At 38.5% G+C, this 23,349-nt stretch overlaps 1 protein-coding gene across 2 annotated transcripts in view; it reads right to left on the bottom strand.

The window, feature by feature from the left end:
• sbno2b (strawberry notch homolog 2b) overlaps positions 1-23,349 on the bottom strand; it is a 60,689-nt gene that overhangs the window by 31,247 nt on the left and 6,093 nt on the right. For both annotated transcript variants that reach the window (XM_030727658.1, XM_030727659.1), the window contains exons 2-4: positions 13,589-13,816; positions 13,000-13,091; positions 2,890-3,010 (exon numbers count right to left, since the gene is read on the bottom strand). In XM_030727658.1, coding sequence (XP_030583518.1) covers positions 2,890-3,010; positions 13,000-13,091; positions 13,589-13,696 — 321 coding nt within the window. In that variant the 5' untranslated portion in view covers positions 13,697-13,816. The remainder of the gene's footprint in view (positions 1-2,889; positions 3,011-12,999; positions 13,092-13,588; positions 13,817-23,349) is intronic.

Raw genomic sequence — 23,349 nt, 5'->3', positions numbered from 1 at the left:
TTTATCAAAGTTGGAGCTGGTTTTTTTTATATTCTAGTGAGCACAGTCAGCATAATTGAAATCTGTTGCTGATTTAAATGTACTAAATGTACTGTATTAAAATTTTTGAGGTTAATAAAAACCAGTAAATAAAAGTTAGCCTCAATATGGTTTTTCCACTGTTTATCACTGTTTTACTGTGTCCAAGCTGAATGTTTTCATAATGCCTTAGTTTAAAGCTTCCTAGTGATACGGTAAGTCCCACAAAAGTATTTTATGTAAACTGTTATTTCTGGGTGAAGTTTCCAGAGAAGGACAGCACGATTTGAAAATCATATATCAAATCTTCAGTTAATATAACCTGTAAGTACTTTCATAAAGTCATTGTTTGAATCTCTCAAGTTTAAGATTGCCTAGAGGATTTTGTAATATTTTAAAAGTCCAATTCAATTCAATAAATGTATCCAGATCAGGATTCAGTGGCTATATGCCAATTTCAGTTATTAGCAAGTTACAAAGGAGAATAATATCAAGTCACAACAGGAAGTCTACTGATCCCTATACAGATAATGAGCTCCTGCTTTCAGGTTTACAGCAATCCAGAGCTATACTTCCTGGTCACATGCTGGTTAGCTGCATAAACAAACTGTAACACTGTGGGAAGACAGCAAACCAAAAGATTTTCCCAATGACCCTACAGCTGTAACTGAAACAAAGAAATTGCTGAGGTAAACACTGCAGTCACTTGACAAAACCAAACAATCCCATCAACAACCCTACCGAGCTTTCTGTTCATGTCATGGATCAACACTGTTCTGATTGTGGATGGATAGAGGAAAAACATGGCAGGATTGCCACAGAATGGGCAATGAAATGGAGGATAAAAAGTGAGCTGAGTGTGAGTTGGCAGATTAGTCATGATGACCCCATGACTTACATTTTCTCTCCATGCCTCACACGGCAGGGAGTGTCTAAAACCAGAAAGAAGAGCTGAGAAAGCACAACATAAGCACAAAACATCTCGCTCCCACAAACAGACACGAACAAGCATTTTCACAAAGCATATCTTTGACACCATGAACCCAAACCTGCTGTCGCTGAATTCACTGCTCATGAAAGAGGTAATCTAAACTAAATTATGTACCTACAGATAATCAGACATCTGTATCATATAATCATATGAGCCCCTTATGATTCCTTTGCAGAAGAAATCTCAATCCAGACAGGCTAATACACACATGTGGAAAAGTAGGGAAACCCCGCATGAATCACAAAATCCAGCACCACAATAGACGAGAATGACATTTCACTTTTTTTTTATATAAAATATGACATGTGCAGCTTTTGAGTTTAAAACCCTCCCACCAGGATTACAATACTAACAAAGCATGTTCATATGACCTCAAGCATAGTTTTTTTAATTTCCAGAGAATTAAGACTCATTCAAACATCTGGACCCAAACATGAAGTGAAACTCTGATGCGTAGTTTTTGTGTCTGCTTGTGCTTCCTTTGAAACTGCTGCTAATAATCATCTATAACAGATGTATCTGTCAATTTAATTTCAAATAAAAAATTAATTCTGGATTATTCATGCAGCTATGTCATGCTAACACAACTGAGGAAGAAACACTCTATAGCCTCTTGAGACAAAAATAAATAAATAAAAAACTTAGCTGAGCTAATGCGCCCACCTGCTAAAGCAAAACTCTTTAATGTGACATTTGGCTTCTTTCAGTGCACTTGTAGTTTTTAAATATTTTATTTATATTTATTTTTTAATAAGCACACCTTTGTTTTGTAGAGTAGTTTATTAAAAAAAATCTTAATTCTTCTGGATGATGCAAAAGATCTAAAACATAAAAACCCTATTTTCTGCCCATTTACCAAATTTCTGTATCACAAAATGTGGATAAGTGGTTTTATCTACAGAAAATAAATTGTATACTGGACTTAATTTAATGCTGCAAGGACTGTTCCAACATCTCTTCTAACAGCAGACAGGTCTGTCCAATTAATTATAGTCATATTCCTTGTCTTGAGCCATCGCTGTCACATCTATTTGCTGCTTTGGCCTTATGGTGAACTAAGAAAAGCCCAGACAGCTATGCTTTCTTTGGTTAGTAACTCCCTTCTTTAAAACCCATAGCATATTGTTTTTTAATGTGGTTCAATAATGACACTCATAAACTCAAAACGGCCTCAGATTAGAAACTCACTGGTTTAGGCCATTAAAATTGCTCTTGTTCATACAATACCAGCTACAAAGAATTTCCGAATGGACACAAAAGTATTTAGAAATAGAAAATATAAATGTTGCAAAGTACTGGCTATGGGTAGAAGGCTGTGTTTTCACTGCCCCTGTCTAAGCATTTCCAAGTTCCAAGGTCCAAGTTAAGGGTAATATCACAGGCACTGAAATCATTCATAATAGCTGAAAACATTTCCAGGACTTTCTAAGATGCTTAAAATGTGCATTTTGTTAAAATAACTCCAAGCATGACTGAAACTGTGATTTCTGAAGGTGTGGAGAAGTGGAACAGAAAACCGCACAATTAGAGTTTTCTATTAATGACATGCCTTGACAAGAATGGAGAAGGTGTTGCTGTGGTCATCCAGACAACACCAGGCTCTAATAAGGTTTCTCTAAATTAAGGCTCAACTTAATACACATGAAAGGCAGGATGAAATGAAAGGGGTGAGTGGGAGATAGGGCCCTGCCCTATGATGAGCAACTCTCACTCTCTATATACACACACACACACACACACACACACACACACACACACACACACACACACACACACACACACACACACACACACACACACACACACACACAGAGTACATGTCCAAGGTATTGGAAAGCCGCTCCGGTGGACACATCTGTAGGTCAACATATGAAACCAACCTGGAAATCTCCATTCCTAGGGAGGCTGAGGCCTGTAAAGTCCATGTCAGGGAATCCCGAGAACATGTCCACTTGCATATCTGGAATGGTGGTGATAGTTCTGCCGTTTAAGTGGTACTGCCTGGAAAGAAAGGTGTTTGTTATTTATTCAAGTAAAACTGACACATGCTGTTCTCCAATAATAACAAGCTTTATACTCGTTCAGCTACAAAAAAGTACACGTTAGAACCACCAAAGCCCACAGGCTTTTACACTGTAAATAAGTAGCAGAGAAGTGAAACTGATATTTAAAAGTACACCAAACTATCCCAAGTCTAGCCATTAAGTGTGACAGGTGTTTTCTGGATATGCAATTTAGTAATGTTATACTAAAAGTTAATGGTCTAAAATGATAATACTGCATTACAAAACATTTTTAGAAATTCCACACATACCTAACAGGTGAAAACACTTTCAGTTTATTTGCTAATGAGTTAAAACTATGGATGAGATCAATCTAGTCTCTTGTAACTCTTGAAATCAAGGAGTCAGTGATTAAATAGTGAAAAAAAAACCAAATATTAAAAGACATAAGTGAAACATGTATCTTGGTTCAGACAGACAAAGAGATGTGAGATTAGGAAAAAAAAAAAAACAGAGGGCAAGTGAAAAGTATCCACAGAAAGTCAAAGAATAGAGAATAAGAGCAGCTCCTACCTGCTTTAAAAAGCCATTTCTCCTGAATAACAACCCTCTCCTTGTCCCCTGAGTTAATATCTGAAACTGGCTCCTGAGATATTTTCAGTTTCTTGCTCAGTACAAGTCATCATAACGCAACAACCTACAATTCTGATGCTGGTCAAAGCACATTCAAAACGAAAGGAAAACTAAATCCTAAACTAAAGGTGGAACTATAGAAGCACCACCCCACATTCCTTTCATCCAATCATGTGCCATGGCTCAGAATCGAAGGATTGGAGACGTCCAAAGCTATTCAAAGGATTTGGCTCTGTGTCAGCCAGAGATCAGCCAGCCTGATAGATTTAAGTTCAAAACACACCAAGGGGATGAAAGGGCAGCCCTGAACCAATATAAGGAAACTAAACTATAGAAACACGACCATGTACAGTGGTAAATTCAATATTTACCACTGTACATGGTCACACATGTATCTATTATCTATTTTCATAACCAAAAATATCACTATACTACTATGCAGCCATCATCTTTTGGTTTGATTTTTGTAGAAGAGAGGGATGGGTGGCTGATAAGTAGGTTAACTTTGAAAAAAGACAATACTCTCACTGATATTTGTTAAGCCTATTTTTTTCTTCATCAAGCAAATGAGAAGTTAGTGTGACAACAAGCAGTTTGCTAACACAGTGGAAAAAGACAGATTAATCACGAGTGATAAATATAAATGAGAAAAAAGGTAAAGAACTTGTTAGTTCTCAGAAAGCACTGCAAATAGTAACAACCATCCACACTGGAAATCCCCTTAGCATACAGTGATATGAGTGTGATATTATTACAACAGAAGCCTTGGCAGGACAGCATAAGCTGCTTTCCAGCAACACAAAGCTAGTTAGGGTCTCTCAGCCAAAGCAGTTGAAAGACTTACTGTTTGTCTAGCCGCTTTCCCATCATATATAGCCTGAAGCTGTGTATAGATAATTATTTCAGCTTTTCTTTTCTGCACACCTTGATTTACTGGTCTAATGTGCTGTTCTATTGTTGTTGGGAATTTACCAGGTTACTACACTTTAGCTAGAATGTTATTTATCATAGGGTGTTTAGATGAATTACTTCCTGACATGCTGTTGTTCTTGTTTGTTGATAAGTTCATAATTAGGATCTTTAAAGGGTCCGAACTGATGTACATTTCAAAGATTAGGATGTAGTTCAGCTTTTTATACTAAGCTCTAGAATAAGGCATCATCCTTTAAGGAAATTCCTATGGAGTGGAGGACCTTGTAATATCTTGGGAAATTTATAATAAATAAATTATTTACAGCTATATTACCAGGGAATAAACAGAGGAGTTTAATGTTGATATAAGATTCCCTATATGTGACTGTAAAGATAAAGGCAAATTTTACACATTTTGTTTAATTTAAACATAATTCAACAATAGTCATGAAAAGACAAAGGTTAATTAATAATACTGTGAGCAACCATGAGCACTTTACAATGATCTCAGATCCTTCTTTTCCATAGAAAAATCTGAGATCATTATCAACATTTACAGATACCCAAGACAACAGAGTAAATAAAGACATGCAATAACCAACTGCTATGATTCCTAGGAATAGCTTACACTGTCATGAAATTTAACTCCCAAAGTGAACTTTGACTCACAGAACTGGGAAACGCTCTAGTGTGACTGTAGGTGGTACTAAGCTACACAATGTAGAGAAGGCAGGAAGCAGGCTAAACCTAATTTTGTGGTAAATATCAAAAATCTTTTCACTACTTCATTGTATCAATAAAACATAAAGAGGTTATAATTTTCTAACAGCACAGGGCTGAAAGGTTGTGTAGCCCAAGAAAAACTGCTGTGTAGGGAGACCTAACCAAAATTATCTTCCACTTATGCTTACAAATCAAGCTGAATTCAACATTTGAATATGAGGGTTTCATATTTTGCCTAAAACTGGTTCTCAGTTACTAGTGTTTCCCTTACAGTGAAAACCTGCTCGACTGTATGTAGGGCACACGTACCCACATGGGCATGTTTGTGGCTATCTTTGTGAAGACATTCACTGACATAAATGCATTCCCAAACCTTCTACCATGAAGATTTACCATCAAAATAAGTTGCCCACCCTTCACCTTACCCTTACCCTAACCCTAACCCTACCCAATACCTTATTCTAACTTTAACCCTACAAGAAAGACTTAAACTTTAAACAAGCCTTTGAAGGGGTGTGAAAAAAAGAGAGTTCCAACATTTACAGATTTATTAATGAAGTTATTAACAGCTGGACAAGTATGCACTATAATTGTTATGTTGTTATGTTTTTATATTTTTTTGTATTTGGTTTCCTGTGACAAAAGATATTAATCAGTCACTCATGTTTGGTTGAGCTGATCATGAGAGAGCTGCAACCCACAATCTGCCCGTGGTGCACAGCCACATTTTCAACACCCACACACACACACACACACACACACACACACCTTCAGGGTGTGTCTCTTTATAGCTTGTATGATTGCCCATGTGACATATTTAGAGTCATCTGTAAATTGTAACATTAACATTAACATTAACTGAAAGGGCTCTGCCCTGGTTATTTGCTCAACTGGAAATGTATTTTTTTAGGATTAGCTAACAACTACCAAGCAATCTCTAGGCAATGCTGAAATATTTTTCAGTGTTTTCTTTTTTCAAATTGGATTTATGAATTAGATTTTTAGCCTTGATGATATACCAGAGGAACACATAACCAAGGAAGACAAGTATCTACTTATGTCTCCATAACTAAGACTTTAGTGCCTGATTCAGTGATGTTGTTACCATCCATCCATCCATCCATCCATCCATCTATCCATCCATCCATTTTCTTCCACTTCTCCGGGGTTGGGTCGTGGACACAGCAGACTAAGAAGAGAAGCCCAGACCTCCCTCTCTCCAGCCACCTCCTCTAGTTTATCCTGGGGGACATGGAGGCATTTCCAGACCCACCGAGATAATCTCTCCAGCGCCACCACCACCATCTGATTTGGGGATTACCACCACGACAGGCACCGACCACCTTGCAGCCACACTTTTGTGCGGCAGCCTCAACAATGGAGGTTCGGAACATGGTCTTTTTGGACTCGATGTCCTTAGCCTCACTTGGAATGCTGTCAAAGTTTTGCCGGAAGTGGAAGTTGAAGATCTCGTGGGCTGAGTCCTCAGCCAGGTGTTCCTAGAGCACCCTCACTATACATTTAGGTGCGCCACCTGATCCAACTCACCACAAGGTGGTGATCAGATGACAGCTCAGCTACTCTCTTCACCTGAGTGTCCAGAACATATGGTGTTTGTTATGGACAAGCTGTGGTCTGCACAGACGTCCACCACTTGGGCTCAGATCAAGCAGGCCATTCCACACCCCTCAAGGTCTAACTGTCATTGCCCAGGTGAGCATGGCCAAGTAGGATGATGGAGTCACCAGATGGAGTCACCCCTGTGACTCCAAAAAGGCTGGGTACTCTGAACTGTAATTTGGCACATAAGTGCACACAGCAGTCATGATGCGTTTCCTGAACCGAAGGCCGATACCGATATGACTAAAAATAACAAATGGGATGTGCAGAATTGCAAATATGAAAACTGCAGCTCAATAAACTGCCAAGAGAAGATAATCTGTCATTTAATGTTAATTTCATATTTCACTGCTTTACATGCAAAAAAAAAAATGTTACTGGCAATTTACAGATAAACATGCAAAACTGGCAGATATCACCATATGACAGTGTTTTTTTTTTTTTTTCTTTTTTTTTTTCTACAGAAGTTTCTGGAAGTGATAACACAGGTTTTAACCCACAAATTTTCTACTGCATAGTGGTGCTTTACAGTCATATCTCTACCTGCTGTGAGAAAAACTTGCTTCTGAATACAGATGCAAGGATAGGACTGTCACCACACTGTCTATGGAAAAAAAAAGGGGGAAAAAGGGAAAATTTTAACTGATCACTATTTTGTTCATGTGACACATACAGTGATGTTTATGTAGTTTATAACAGTCTGTTGCTGGTTCCACCAGTAAATAAATGAATAGATAACAAAAAGAGGCAGTGGAGTTGCTATGGGAAATTGTGGGCAGACAGTTGACAGACCTGTTGAATTCAGTTTGGTAAGCTATAAACTCACACAGACCTTAATTTATCTTTTTCTTATCTTCATACAGTAGACATCGCCTAAGTCAAAGTCGCACAAATTGGATTAGTCAGATGGCTTCTGCAGGTCCCTGTTTTTCTTATTGTTAATTCCAATAAAAATCATCGCCTAAATCAGATCATTCAAGTCGGATTTTCACTTACCTCGGATGAAAAATCTGGTCCCATTGTAATGCATTTTCAGTTAAATTTGATCGCATAAGTTGGATGAATTTAGCACTAAAGTCCTGCTCAGCTGCTACCACGCCCAATTCCAATATCTACTATCTACACAACTAAACAAGCTAACAATGCGAGAAGATCGCGTGAGTGTCTATACAGTCATGTATATACGTCTATGTATACAGTCACGTGATGTCTGGATTGGCTGCACTGGGCGAATCAGTTCATTTCACCAGAGATGATCATGGCAAGCGCAGGACTCAAGCGTAAGCTACAAACTGGAATTTGTGGAGCAAAAATATGAGATTATAAAAATTGCAGAAACAAATCCAGGGATGCAGCAGAAAGCTGTTGCAGCAAAATTTGATATTAGACCCCAAACTATTGGATATTCTGAAGAATTTTGAAGAATCGGATTTTGTCCGACTTACACATAAGACAGATTTTTTTTACAAGTCAGTTAAAATTCCATGGGCCATTTGAATCCGACTTAGGCAATTTTTAATGTAGTTCTACATTTTTCAGTCAAATAGTGATCTATTGAGAAATACAGTATTAATACCAGGATGATTTTGACCATTTCTTATTCATCCAATACAACTAGTAGCTTATGTCTGTACCCCAATGTCTCTGCTTACAGCCAACTTAAACAATATTACAGAACACAGAACTGCTGAGCTGTTAACCTGCTTTGAGCAGGTGGAAAGCAACCCTTGTGAGGCAAACTCATTGCAATATGCTGCATAATTAGCACATAAAGTACACCCTGTGCTGCATCTCTCCTCTATGTGAAGTGAACAACTGATCACCAGGCTATAGGGTATCTAGTGGTGCAGGTGAGGATATAACCTTCAGAGCAACCCCACAAAAATGCTTGTTCACCAGTGAAGAGCATGTGGTCCTCATTGTGTACAGGTACCAAAATAGAGCCCTATATCGAACACATTGCTATTGTTCTGGATTTTATTATATTCTCAAAGTGCCTTGTTTAATGCAACCCACAGCAACAAAAATTATATCTACACAGATTGATCACAACCAATTTCACATATTCTCAGGTGCTCTACATTTCATATAAAGCTCTTCTGCAGAACTATCGTAATACAGTACATGTTGTACAGAAAGCGCTTTTATGAGATGTATGCTTCTGTAAACTCTAATACTAAAATGAACTTTCTCCTGTTATAGCTCTAACTAGAGGCTTGGTGATATTTTTATTACTGTTTATAAGGATAATTTATCTGCAGGGGCAGAGCCAGTTAGTGCATCAATCTGTGTAAACAGCACTGGCCCATTCACATTTTTCCTCACTGGGGTCATGTGATCTATTCACTTCTCAGCTGGTGGTCAGTAGCCATATGAGCAGACAACTGAGGACTTTCGACTCCAATCAGTTTCATTCTGACTGTAGAGGTAAACTCAATCATACTAAGCAGCAGCCTACTCTGTAACCTGAAGATACTTCAAAAGAAGTAACACACAGGGACAGGGTCAGGGTCACATGCAGTAGCTACACTGAATATGAGAAATTAACAAGAGATGCAGAAACTGCAGGTTTCTGTCCTGTTTATTCATGCCACATTCACACTAGGGAAAATCTTGTTGCCTTTGAAATGGGTGCTTCAAAGACATGGACCGGGTCTGTGACCGCTCACAGTCAGCTGCCACCTTCAAAGCATCTTTGGTGTGTCAAGACAGCAATAAAACAGCAGTAAGACAGAGTCAGTCTGCAGTCAGTTTGCAACTGAATGGGGTCAAGTTGGCAATTACAATCTGTTAATACAATGATTGACTGTGATAAACTGACAAAAATCACAATCAAGTTTGCACTTGCAATCAGACCCTCATAGATTTGAAATAGAAGTTCCTCCACAAATAGTGGCGTAGAGATTCCGTTTCTTCAGGATGGTAATTTAACAGCAGAAGGAGACAGGCGCTCAGCAACCTTGGATTTAGGAATATAACCAGAATGAAACCAGTTGAGCCGAATTCCCTATTCCAGAGACATGTTGAGTCTCTTTTCTGAGTGAATCTGCACTGATGAGTTTGCTTGATTGCAAAGTGTTGGAAATCTGTCTGGACTTATGACTTAGATGGCAGTTTTTTGCAATCGTTTGCCAGTCAGAGAGTGACTGCAGTCAGTCTGTTGGACCACGAGACAGGTTTGGAGACTGGTTTGTTGTGCAATTGCCTTGCAGTCAAAAGTGGTTGCAGCAACTACTTGCAATTAGCCACAGAATCTGAAAAAAATTAAAACATCAGGCAACCATTGATTTTTCTTAGTCACTGATTTTTCCTTTCTTTCTATTTTTATTCTACTGTCACTGAGCTTTTAGATGAACTGAGAATGGAAATGAAGGATTTTTGAAGTAGTGCAGCAAAAATTATTAACATTAATTAAATCTTGTGATCCAAGGCCCAGCTCTTCTCACACATCCTGTCAGCCACTTCATTCTAAAACAAAACTGAGAATAAAACAAATTTTAAGACTTCCTGAGATGGGGGTCTTTAAAACACAATACCGAAGAAGTAGTTGAAATTCAGCCAAACTAATTTTGCTATAAACCACAGACCCCTTGTGATTTTGATTGTATTGTACATTGTAAAACAGAGAGTGAGATAAGAGTCTTGTAAAAGCAACTTGATGTCAGAAAATTCCACTTTGAGTGAACTTGAAAACCACAGACCCTGCTTTCACGTCATCTGGTACTTGAACTTTCAAAGACGCGCTGCACAGACAGTAATAACAATAGAAAACACCACTTCTTGAACTAAGATATCTTGAGTTATGTTCAATATGACACAGGTTTAGCGATGACTAAATTCATAAACTACCAAGTTACTATCCACTGAATCAGAAAATAGATACTGTATCTCGAGATGCAAACCCACTCAAATTCTTTATGCTTGCACTGGTTAAAGCAATACCTTGATGACAATATCACTTTTAAAGACCCTGATAGATATCACAGTAAATTTTTATCATGTAAGAAAGAACCTGTATCACTGCTGTATTGTTGCTAAGCCATGCATACATGAAATGTACATATGACCTTTTAGATCAGAGTGCTGATACAGTTTCCACTGGATCTTTAACAGACTAAAATGTCAAAAAGTACCTGAGTGCAGGGCAGTACCGTGGGTAAATGCCTTGTGTGCAGTCAGTGATAATGAATGCAGCTCTTTCTGCTAATGCAGACAAGATGTTGCATAGCCTTTTCTACTTTCACTTTACATATACACAACTTCATCTAGCACCGAGAAACCCTCCAGTTCAGCTGACACCAGGCCACTCACGACAGGAAATTAAAGAGAAGACCTCACCAGTGATCTGAGCTGGCGGTTTAGTGTCAGAATAAAACTCGATGCAGAAACGTGATCATTTGTAAAAACTCAATCAACCTTAGAGGTCAAAAAGTAATATGCCAATTGAAAGACACGCATCTAAATGAGAGTTTCAAGTTAAGGTGAGCCAGTGCATCCATTTTTTTAAATCCCAAAGCTCTGTATTAACAGAAAAAATAAGTATTTGCCTCAAATTTACTCAAATAACAGTAAAACATTTACATTTCAGTTGAACCACCTTCACACACTTATCTTCTCATATTTAGCCAATTCTTAACATAAATATATAATTTAAACTTTTTTGCTCTTTGTATATTTATATATATATATATAACTATAAAGGGTATAATATAAACATATGGACTGACTTATATCCCACATTAGAATCAGTCTATATCCCTTTTAATGATTTGAAATGATTGTGTTTCCAAGGCTGTATCCTATTATGAAGACTTACATTATAAAAGGAAAATGTGTGTGTTATGTTGATGTAGCTGGCTCAGGGAACAATTCATTGATCAAATACACCTACATTACCATAACCTTCATGAAACATCCACAAGACAAATACAACATAAGGAAAAATGTGTAATAATTCTGGGCCCTAGGCTGCAAGTGCATTTTGTTAGCTCATGTGTGAAGCTCCTATTTATTAGTTATCGCCCAGTTTCCATAGTGTACATACCCTGATCTAAAGGAAACTGTCTGTTTTGAATACTGAGAATTAGGGGTGTAACGGCACATGAAATTCAGGGTTTGGTCTGAACTTTGGTTTCAGAGTGAACCACCGTCCAGTGTGTTTTTCATACAGCAAGGAAAATGACTTTATTTTCATTTTCTTAAAAAATACGTGTAACTGGCCATATTTCTTTCTCTTACAGTTAAGACACGCAGATGCTGCATACAGTGTATTTGGAAGAGTGCCATTAACTCTCAAATACATAATTTTTTAAATCTTTCACTAAAAAGAATCATAACTAGAAGGACACTCAGTAGAGCACATATCTCCCCCACCCCAAATTTTCTATGTGCCAATATTATGCTGCAATAGATACCACCCAATGCTGTCATACTAAATTACTTGATCACAAAGAATAGAAATTTATTTTATTGGCTTTTAAAAACTGCCCTAATAGCATTCTCGCATTGCAAAGATATGAATTGTAAATATGTATATGATTTTTGTGTAGGGATTGTAGTTTACTTTGAATTATTGAGAGTATTTTCAAAATTACTGAATTATCAACAGTAATTGTTTATACCTGAGTACCAAACTTCATCACAATAGATGAAAAATTCACTGAGATACGAATTTTAATATTTCACCAATGATGAGAGATAGGATTTTCTTTCATTTCTGAAATTTTTTTTGGTGACCTTGACCTTGAAAATGAAATTATGTGGTCTTATGCTCCTAAGGAATATTTCCACGAAGTTTCATTAATTTTAGTTCAAAACTTCTTGAGTTATATTGCAAGCAGTCAGACAGACAAACAAACAGGGGTGAAAACTTGACCTCCCTCTATGTATCAGTGGGTGAGGTAGAAGGATAACTGGGCAGACTTCTTAGACTTGTCAGGCTTACAGCAAAGGACATTTTATACCAAACACTGTATTCTGAACAGCTAAAGACAAATACATATGCTAATATACTCCTGAATAAAATTTTGAACAAAGTATCTGTTAAGGAACATTCTCTTTGAAGATACTATAAAATATGCTCAAAAGTCTGCAACTTACTGATTTCCAGATTGCATAGGGCAGGGTATGCTATATGCACCCTGCTGAGTAGAGAGGGATCCCCAGGTACCAGAGGTGGCAAATATTGAACTCTAAAAAACAAGATGAAAATATGTTATGCTAAAAAAAAAACAACAACAACAAAACACAATCACTTCAAGTAACAGTAGAACTTTCTCACATGGAAAACACTCTGTTGTTCCAAATTAAATATAAATTAATACTATTAACAGCAATGCACTTTGCCATGCGCTATGTTGAAAAAAAGTCTGAATACTAAGTTCAGATAAACCCCATCTTAATTCATCAAGACGTGTATACTGCAACTGATGACACAAAATACCTGAGAATGACTTTATAAAATTTCAGTGTAGTTGTGTAATCCCTTAAGTGATAAATTTAAGCAGAATCTTTCTCTAATGACATTTTCAGCAAATGCCAGCTGAGGCAATACAATAAAATACCCACACGTACTTTTATTTATTTTACCTTTTTGAAAAAATTACAGAAGTGAAATACAAAAAACAAAACCATGGAGGTTACACAAATAGGTCTATGCATAAAAAACTAATAAAATCCATCAACACACCTCCATGTTAGATGGGGGTACAGAGAACAAGCTGCTGTCCAGCTGAGGGCCTTCTGGATGCAGGTAGCTCTCCCCGTCCATGGCCAGCGCTGAGGTGAGGATGGGCATCAGACCACAGCTTCACTCATGATCACCAAGCTAACTTAAACTATGGACTTTCTGACCACCACCTACGTGCTGGCTGTATGTGAAATAGCACTTTTAACAAGGGCAAATACTGTCCATGACCTGAAAAAGAGAGCAGGGATGGATGAGATACAAAGGAAATGGAGAGAAGGACAGAGACATGAAAAGCTGTAGAGACGTTTTATTAGAAACATGGTAATCAATAAAATCAAGGAAGGCAGGGAAAAATTAAATAAGAAATGAAAATCAGCAAAACATGTAATAAAAAAGCTCAAAAAAATCTCAAATTACATTTGGTCCATGTGCAATTGCTTCACTGAGGGGTACACAATGAAAGGGCTCTCAGACTGGCCTACAATGGAAAGCCCATTTGATATAACCTGATAGTCATGTTTTGTCATTGTTTTTTTTTAATGCCATGCATACGACCAAGTCATACATCAGAGGTTTTAGAAAGAGTATTAAGTCTGGCACAGACACACAAACAGAGCCCAATTTATAAGAAAACACAGAAGTTCAAATATATGCCATAAAGTACTCAAATTTATTTGATAAAATCATAATATAAAGATAAATTACAATGGAATTGGTCTTTCATTTTAAGACTGCTACATTTGTCACCACACAAACTGAATTCAAATCTTATTCATAACGCAGAGTCTGAACTGATATTTATTGATTGACAGCCCTCATTAGCTGGATGTCATTCAACATCACTGAAGATTCCACATTCATTAGAGAACCAATTAAAAATCATGGCCAGAGGTCCATGGCAGTGCGCACCATGCTCTATAAAGAACTCATAAAGAAACAAACGCTAAATAATAACTTTACGTGTTCACAAACAAAGCATAATAAAGCATTTAACACAGGCAGGGTTTGGTGCTTCCTAAAGAAACTTTAGCCAGTGCAAAGAAAGAGGAAAATCAAGGGTACACTGCTGTATGCAGACCAGTGCTTACACATACAGTCACCCCCATAGCCAAATTTTCCACCAAGTAAAAACACTAATAGTGTGTACTCACAAAAACCTTTCATGTCACAAACCATCATTTATGTGTATTTTACAGCTCAAATGGTACATGTGTCCAGCATAATGACAGGTGTGTCTGTCTGGATGCAGGCAGAGCGCTTCCTGAAAGGCTATGAAGCCTATGCCTTAATACCTTATACTCTTTTTGAAAAGGTAAAGAGAAAGAATACAGGAATAGCGGATTACCATAGGACACGGACACACACACACACACACACACACACACACACACACACACACACACACACACACACACACACACACACACACACACAGAGGCAAAAATAAACAAAAGGGAAATATTGAAAGGCAAAACACAAGAACTACTGCAAAACCAAATATCTAGTATAATATATGTAATTTTAGAGAACAGATTTCCTCTCTTCTCTCATATGGAAACAAAACCCATGAATTGAAATTTCCAACTACATCATACAAACAATACATAAAACTAAACCCTATTTCAAGTCCAAAAGCCTAACAAATGTCCCACTAATCTCACCAGTTGGAATCCAATGTTTTAGCACTTTACAATGCATGTCTGTGTAACATTAGAAACACTCCCTTGGCCCAAACTGTTACCCTCCTTCCCCTTGTCCTTCCTTCATTCCCACTTCTTCCCCAATCTGGAGCACAGGCCAGACGCGTTCACTGGGGACAAAGCTGAGGTAATAAATCCTAATAGAGTTCATGAGGGTCTAAATAAGGAGGACTTTGTGTGTGCATGTCAGTGTGTGTGTGACAGAGACTGAGGCCCAGCCCAACATATTCACCACTAGCAGAGCCAATACATACAAAGAGAGGCCATTTTCCACCTTGGGCTGCCTGTGTGACACTGGATAAAGGTGAAAAAAGAAAAAAAAAAAAAAAAAAAAAGAAACTTACAGAAAGCCCAATGCAAAGAATCAACTGGCAAATTTCTTAGGCGGGAGGTCTAAAGCAAAAGGAAATTAGATATTTTTTGAGTGTATGTGGCCAGATTTCACCCTATAAAGTCCAGATCAAAGCAGGGAGACAAAAGCAAGGCAGGGGAGTCAGGGACTGTGAGGCTTGTGAGGGCATGTTGGTATTGCACAAATGTACTCAGTGTAGCAGTCTAAGGACACTGCAGGATTAGATGTATTGAAAGTGCTTACCTGACCATTTATGCTCTCTCTGTTGCACCCTTTGCAAATGGTGATGCACACTAAAAGTGTCATCATACCTGCATGCCATACTTTAGTTTTGTTTCTACTCTCAATCATACTAACAATTAGTCATCCCTAACTCAGGTCAACTGAGTAACTGAGCAAAACCTCTGAGTTAGGGATGCCTTAATATGGGATACGAGCATCATAGCTCTGTACTGTTATTGATGTTTAAAACAAATATTTCCCCCATAGCTAATGCTGAAATTTTTGTTTCTTTACTTTATTTTTGCTGTTATTTATTCCCAATTATTAATTGCTGATAGTTAACAGTTAACATGCTGTTATGCTGATACATGCGGGCCTTATGCAGGATTTATGGTGCTGCATTGGTGTCCATTTGTATTGGCTAGCAGAGAAAAGGACTGTGGCAATTTGACCAACACGGATGATACAGAGACATCATACGTGTATAGAGTCCTCAAAAAAGTCAAAAGCATAGATTCCAAGGGTGAAGCTGCTATGTGCAGGTCCAGTGCTGACTGGATGTAAAGGTGTCCTAAACATTAACAGGATGACAACAGCATTCTCCACAGAGAGACAAAGTGACACACACACACACACACACTGATACACACATGATGGAGTCTGACACACATACATATGTAGATCATCCTGTCTTCTTCCTTTATTACATTTTAGAATGGGAACGTTTCTGTATTTATTGTGGTGCGTATTTTTTGTATTTATTGTACTGTGTATCTGCACTATGTACTGTATCTGTCTTGCACTTTTTGTTCTGTGATTGCCTACTAACATCATAGTGTAGTAGATTTCTCAGCTGACCCACTGATTTGAGTCAAGAATTGTGATCGCTAAAGCCACTCAGTCATTCCATCACCTTCCTCATCCTCAAACCCCACCCTAGTGCCACTGTTGCATCTTGTCATTGATTTAAAGAGACAGAATTGCTTCCCATAATGCCCCATCTCTCATTCCCCCTACCACCTAAACCCACATCACCCACCAGTACCATGCCAGTTACTGTGTCTTAGCAACAGAAAAAAGTCCCCCCACCCCCAAGAGCCTCTGAGGATAATCGATACTGATCATTGTAACCGTGGTCCCAGATCTGCCCTTCCTGTAAGGTCTCTCATTACCGGAAAACAGCAAACCCCCCTACTACTCCTAACTCCTGCAGAGAGGAAGAGGGAGGTGATGAAGAGGGCTAACTGCAGAAGGAAAAGGGGTTGGCCGTATGTGAAAGCAAAACAAAAAATGTCAACTGCAAGGGACACAAACAGTTCATTCAACATACACGTCTTGCTAGGTAAAATCTTACATAGTTTTTTTAAAGGTACGGGCTGCTAAAAAAAAAGTTAATGACCTACAAAAAAAGGATAAGAGAGCAAGTGAAAGCATGTACTCTACAAAGTAATCTCTTGAATCTGTTAATTAAGTCAAAGGTTACTGCTGTTTTTTGTGCAGCCCTTTCCTATGTGAGTCTCCCAGTCCATCTCTCTCCCCTGGGTGACCTGATGCAAGATCTCACTGCAAACAAATTAGGCCATTTCAGCTGCAGCATTTACAAAATCCTTAAAAACGGAAACAAATCCACACAGCATTAACTGTCTACAAACTAGGACAGTGTGAATAATTGTTTTTTTTAAATTATCATTTTAGCTTCCAATAATTATGAAAACATGATATCTCATACATGATTATTGTGCAGCAATTTTTTTTTTATTTTCACTTATGTTATGAATGTTAATTACTGCCTTTTCTTTACAGTGGTGATCTCTGGCAATTCCCTAAAAGGCTGAACTCGCTCACTGTTTAGTGCTTCAGCCAAGACGATGGAAAAAGAGCCTTTGATCAACAAGATATAGTTAAAGGAAGTAAAAGTCATAACAACATTTCCAAAGGAGAACCTGAAGGGGCCCTCTGTTGGTTTTTTTGGTGGCTTTTGTGAAGCTCTCCTGAGGCTTGTGAGCCTGCTGCTGCCTGCACAGTGGAAAGTTCAGTAAAATAATGATTTTTTTTTTAGTTGATGAGCAATCTTGTTAAATAATCATGATTACAGGATTGACAAAAAATAGATATAATAGTTATGATTTTTGCCATAATCAAGCACCTCTTCTGCAAATGTGGACATATAGTGATATGTGATTTTAGAAACAATATTTAATGTAATGTGCTTAGTTACAGCACCCACTATTTGTTTACAAGTACAATAAATGAGAGGGAAAAGGCAGTCTGGGATATACTGATCTAGCTCACTGAGTGCTGGTGGCCTTGTGGCACATGGAGATCATCCAGGGAAGTGTGACTTCCTTAAGCTGCTAAATCACGATTAACACTCACGAGGAGAACCACCACCCTGCCTGGCGCATGTTTGCCACCTCACTCGAAAATGAAAACTCAAATGTGGAGCGTTGATTTGTACAATCAAAATTTCACAAAGAGATTTTTTCTTTTTTGCTTTACACCCTATTAAATAATGTCACCTGCTTTACATGAAGCTACTTTATAGGCATTCTGTTAATATATTTTTATAGGTATTGGCAATGTATACATGTTTTCTTTTATATATAATCACAAGACCAACACTAAAAGAAAATATATTACATCCCATATTATCTAGTGTACCCACCATAGTTACTTTTCTGTCTTTTAGCATTAATGTGTATCCCTTTACTTCCAGTCTTTTCTTTTCTATAGGACAGTATACATCCTTCTTAAAGTTTAGTTTTACTTCATTCATTAACCACATTTTCATAACCGGCTCGCTGTGGTCCACAAGGTGTCAAAACGTCATCAACTAATATTTCTCTCTCTCTCACACACACACACACACACACACACACACACACACACACACACACACACACACACACACACACACACACACACACACAAAACCTCTGAGCTCACTGCAGTACCACTGTGGATGAGTCTAACAAGTCTAAATACCAGGAAAAGGGAATTTACCAATGTTGCCATGGTCATAATGACACAAGGGGCACCTTTGCTGATACTTGTGAAAGTCCCCTACTTTTCCCATATAGTACCACATCAGCTGTCATGTAGTGTCCCTGTAATTCCTAGGAACTTATAGGGGCACCACATAGTCCCTCGGACAGAGGGACAGCAAGTTTCTTTGGGGTTTTAGCATGTCTCTAGTCATTTTGCATCTCTTTGTGGCCATTTTATGTTTTTTTGCTGCAACACTTCACAGGTGAAACCCAGAGGATTATGTGACTAAATGTAAGTAAGGCCTGTAAAATAATCGATTCATATTTAATGCACTTGTATGTACTGTAGAAATGTGTAGACAGCCCTATGTTAGCATCTGTCACTCTCTTCTGTTGTAGTATTGCTCTGTCTTTACTACTAACCAACTGGATAACAACAAACGTTCAATTCAATGCACAACACTTACTCATGACCAACCTGAGTCTATCAGCATCACCAGTAATCAGGTTAGAAATGATTAGGGCCCAGCTGCCCTACGCCAAAGCAGCAAGGGGGCTGTTGGCTGGTTATGATTGGCCTGACTGGCTGGATTCATTAGCTGCTGTGATGAAATATTCATAAAAGGAACAAGTTACTTCCCAGGGAAACACAGGGTGCCATCACTCAAAACAGCCTACATTATTAATCAGCACCTTTTTCAATACAAAGGGTCTATACTTGCCACCAAGTGCACATGCACAGACATGACGCAAACCCTTAAGCAAATACATGGAAGGACATAGACATTAGCTACCTATCTTTCCCGGTTCCCACTAGCAGAAAGGAAATTTCATTCAGTATTGCCGTAAAGGGACTGTTAACAGCCCAGTAACTGAGTAGGCCACTGGAAAGAGAATAATGATCAAATGACAGTGTAACTGAATCTGCTGTCTTATCAAAGTTGGGAAATGGAAACAAATTTGGTTTTAAGAGTCTGTTGTTACTGCATTTCCCTTGTTCAAATATTTATCAAAGAGCCTCTATGGACTGGGATATGACACAGGAACACCTTGGGGGAAAAAAAGGGCATTTATTTGAATGATCTACTCTAAATGAAAGGCAGGGTTCACAGATTTAGCTGTTTGCAAGTGAATAACAATTAATCCTAATTAGATCTTTATCAACCCACTCCACCGCACCATTTTGCCAGGATGATGAGTATCTTTGTGCCCACAAACAGCAGTTGAACAAGACATTAAAGTAGTTTATCCATAAAGTGAAAACTTAATTGAGCTCTTGTGGTTCAGAGGATGGCTTTGTTGTGGTAAATAAGAACAAGGAGAGATAAGGGAAAAGGGTCAGAGAGCACAGAGGAAAGAAAGGTGAGGGCAAAGAAAATTTGGATAATAAGAAGAAGAGTACAGAAAACAAACAAAAAAATGTAAAACAATGGTTTACAGTGGCATGATGGCACTCATTTAGGAGCAAATCCCTCTACTTCTACCACCAGCACCCACCAGAAATAGATCAAAGGCTGACTTGATCAAAGAGAGAATGATCCACTTAGCTGCCTCTTTGCCCCGTTTTCCTCTGTCATGTAATTTCCTCAGAATAGAAGGATGATAGCATATGCTAGTGTCGCACAGTTTTCTTAGCCTTTATTGCTCTGGGTCAACTTTTTAGGTGAATAGACAACATTCCTGAACCATTTTTGCATTGTGGCAGGATGCATTTTCCTGCTGAAAGAGACCCCAGCCATCAAGGAATACCATTTCCATGAAAGGGTGTACACGGTCTGCAACAATGCTTAGGTAAGTGGTACGTGTCAAAGAAACATCGACCACAAACAGGACCCAAGGTTTCCCAGCAGAACATTGCCCAAAACATTGCACTGCCTCCACTGGCTTGTCTTTTTTCATAGTGCATCCTGGTGCCAGGTGTTAAAACATTGTACAGGGGACTTATGCAAGATGATGATAGTAAACTTGCATTAGCTACGTTAGCTTGTCTCTATCTCATCCATTGTTGTGTTGTTTTGAGTCACATACAAATTACGTCAAGAGACTACTGCCTGTGTTGCTATATCGACTCCACCTACATTAAGATGCTACTCAATTGCAATGGAAACAAAACAAGACTGTGGTGAGTCGTGCTGAGTCAAGTCGACCCCCGCTGAGTAGGTACTAATGGAAATGGGGCATAAGTAGCCCAATACGAACTGTGATACATTGTGTATTTTAACACCTTTCTATCAGAACCAGCATTTTCAACAACCTTTTCTGCAATGTGAGCTACAGTAGCTCATCTGTTGGATAAGACCACACCAGCCAGTCTTCACTCTTCCACGTGCATCATGAACCATGTTCACCCATGACCCTTTCGCTGGTTCACCACTGTTCCTTACTTGGAGCACTGTTGATAGCTACTGACCACTGCAGACTGGAAACACCCCAAAAGAGTTACAGTTTTGGAGATGCTCTGACCCAGTCGTCTAGCCATCACAGTCTGGCCCTTGTCAAATTCGCTCAAATCTTTACACTTGCCCATTTTTCCCACTTCAACTTTGAGGACAAAATGTTCACTTGCTCCCTAATATATCCCACCCACTAACAGGTGCCACGATGAAGAGATAATCAGTATTATCCACTTCATCAATCAGTGGGCATAATGTTATGTTTGATCGGTGTAACATATCACTGTTGCTGCTTAATGCTACATTTACATCACTACACCTAACCTCTTTCTTTCTAGCAATGACATATTGTTTTCCTTTTTCCACTACAGTTCCTCTTCCTGTGTGGCAATGCAATATATACAGTATATATCTCCATGTCCCAATTTCACTTACGTCCAGTGCTCTTTCCAACTCCTTCCTGTGACTGCAAGCCAGTGGCGTTAGTTACTGCCTCTCACTCACTCTGAACCCCAAAGAGATTTGGCTGCTGATTGGAGGCAGCTGGCTCCATGCCGCTGAATCTCCACCCCCTAACCACCCCTCTCAGAGACTATTCAGAGACTCAGTCATAACAGCCAGCAAAAGCTACCAGATGCATGGTTCACAAGCAAACAACACAGCACAGAGAAATGAAATAGTCTGGACTGTGAACTGTGCCCTAACACTGTTCGACTCCAGACAGAACTCTCTACTCCACTCAAACTGACCTCAGATATCTGGCAGGCATGAAAATATTGCACCATTTGCACAGCTCACAGGCGTTTGTCTTCGGCTGTTTATGCTGCTTTGCTAAGTTCAGTTCATCCTTTATATTTCACATAAGTGGTGGCTGACTGACTGAGGCTGCTCTCCTACTCTAGAAAAATGCTACTTCAAACCAGTAAGCCATGCTGAAAATAAGTTAGACAGGCAATACATGCTCAAAAAATTATGTCAGTGTGACCAGAAGACCCAATTACTGTAAATTAAAAATAATTACAAAGAACAAGTGCCTACGATATGATATGACAAGTCCCAGATGAGTCAGTCAGAATTACAGTATTGGCAATTTGGTGGCCCCATGACCGAATAAGATCTCTGTTTAATTACTAAGCATTCTTTTGATGAACAGTTTGTCAAAGGGCATACACTGTTATGAGATTTACATAGAAATTATTTAATGACGGTGGGACATTTAATAGCAAATTGTGTTCTGGTGTTCCAGAGTGCAGCAGGAACTGCACACAGCCACTCTGATTTGCTGTGCATATATAGGGTGAGGGTAAGGCAACCACACAATATATATCTAAATTTAAAGTTTCATCATGCATTAAAATATTCTAAACTAAAATAAAGTGGCAAGGTAAAGTAACCCCATTCAAAAAAATATATGTATCATACTTTATATTGTAAGGTAAAGACCCAACAGCCACCTTTTCACAAATTCCAACTCCATCTCTGCCACTGCTTCATTAATTATGTAGCATGTGTTAAAGACCAGGAAAAATCTAACTTGCTGCATTTAAAAAGCAAACAAAAAACTCACACACATACACATGAATCAATCTGGACGATGTCAGGTAACATTAACTGAGCCATTTTTTTTAAGACCAAGGGTAATTAAATTACTGACCACAGTACAAATGCACTCACCACAGGATGAAGCAGGTTACGATTTGGTTCAGAGTTTACATGAAACTGAAGTGGTTGAGCTATGCATCTGAATAGGCCGACCCACACAGACTGACAATTTCTTTTTCTTTTTAAACCCATAATATATCCTGGGAAATGCAGTGGCACCCACTAGAGAAGGACAAATATTTACTCACAACTTTGGCAGCCCTTAGAGTCTAACATTTTTGTAAAATGACAAAAGAAGCTAACTTTAAGTGCAAATGCACCAAATATACTAGTTTGACATGTGAGTTTGCCATCAGACCTGTATTAAACTCTTTAAGGTTCAAAATGCTGCTGTGTCTTTAATCTGGTTTATTAGCTGGTAAACTTAAACATTTGGAACAACTCTGCAGTAAGGGGGGGGGAGACAGTGTTATGGTCCCAGGGATTATGTGTTTTTTGATTAGTT

The sequence above is a fragment of the Archocentrus centrarchus genome, chromosome 4 (genome assembly GCF_007364275.1).
Source record: "Archocentrus centrarchus isolate MPI-CPG fArcCen1 chromosome 4, fArcCen1, whole genome shotgun sequence".
Taxonomy (NCBI): domain Eukaryota; kingdom Metazoa; phylum Chordata; class Actinopteri; order Cichliformes; family Cichlidae; genus Archocentrus; species Archocentrus centrarchus.
The sequence above is the reverse complement of the archived record's forward strand: the minus strand, read 5'-3'. Positions and strand labels throughout refer to the sequence as shown.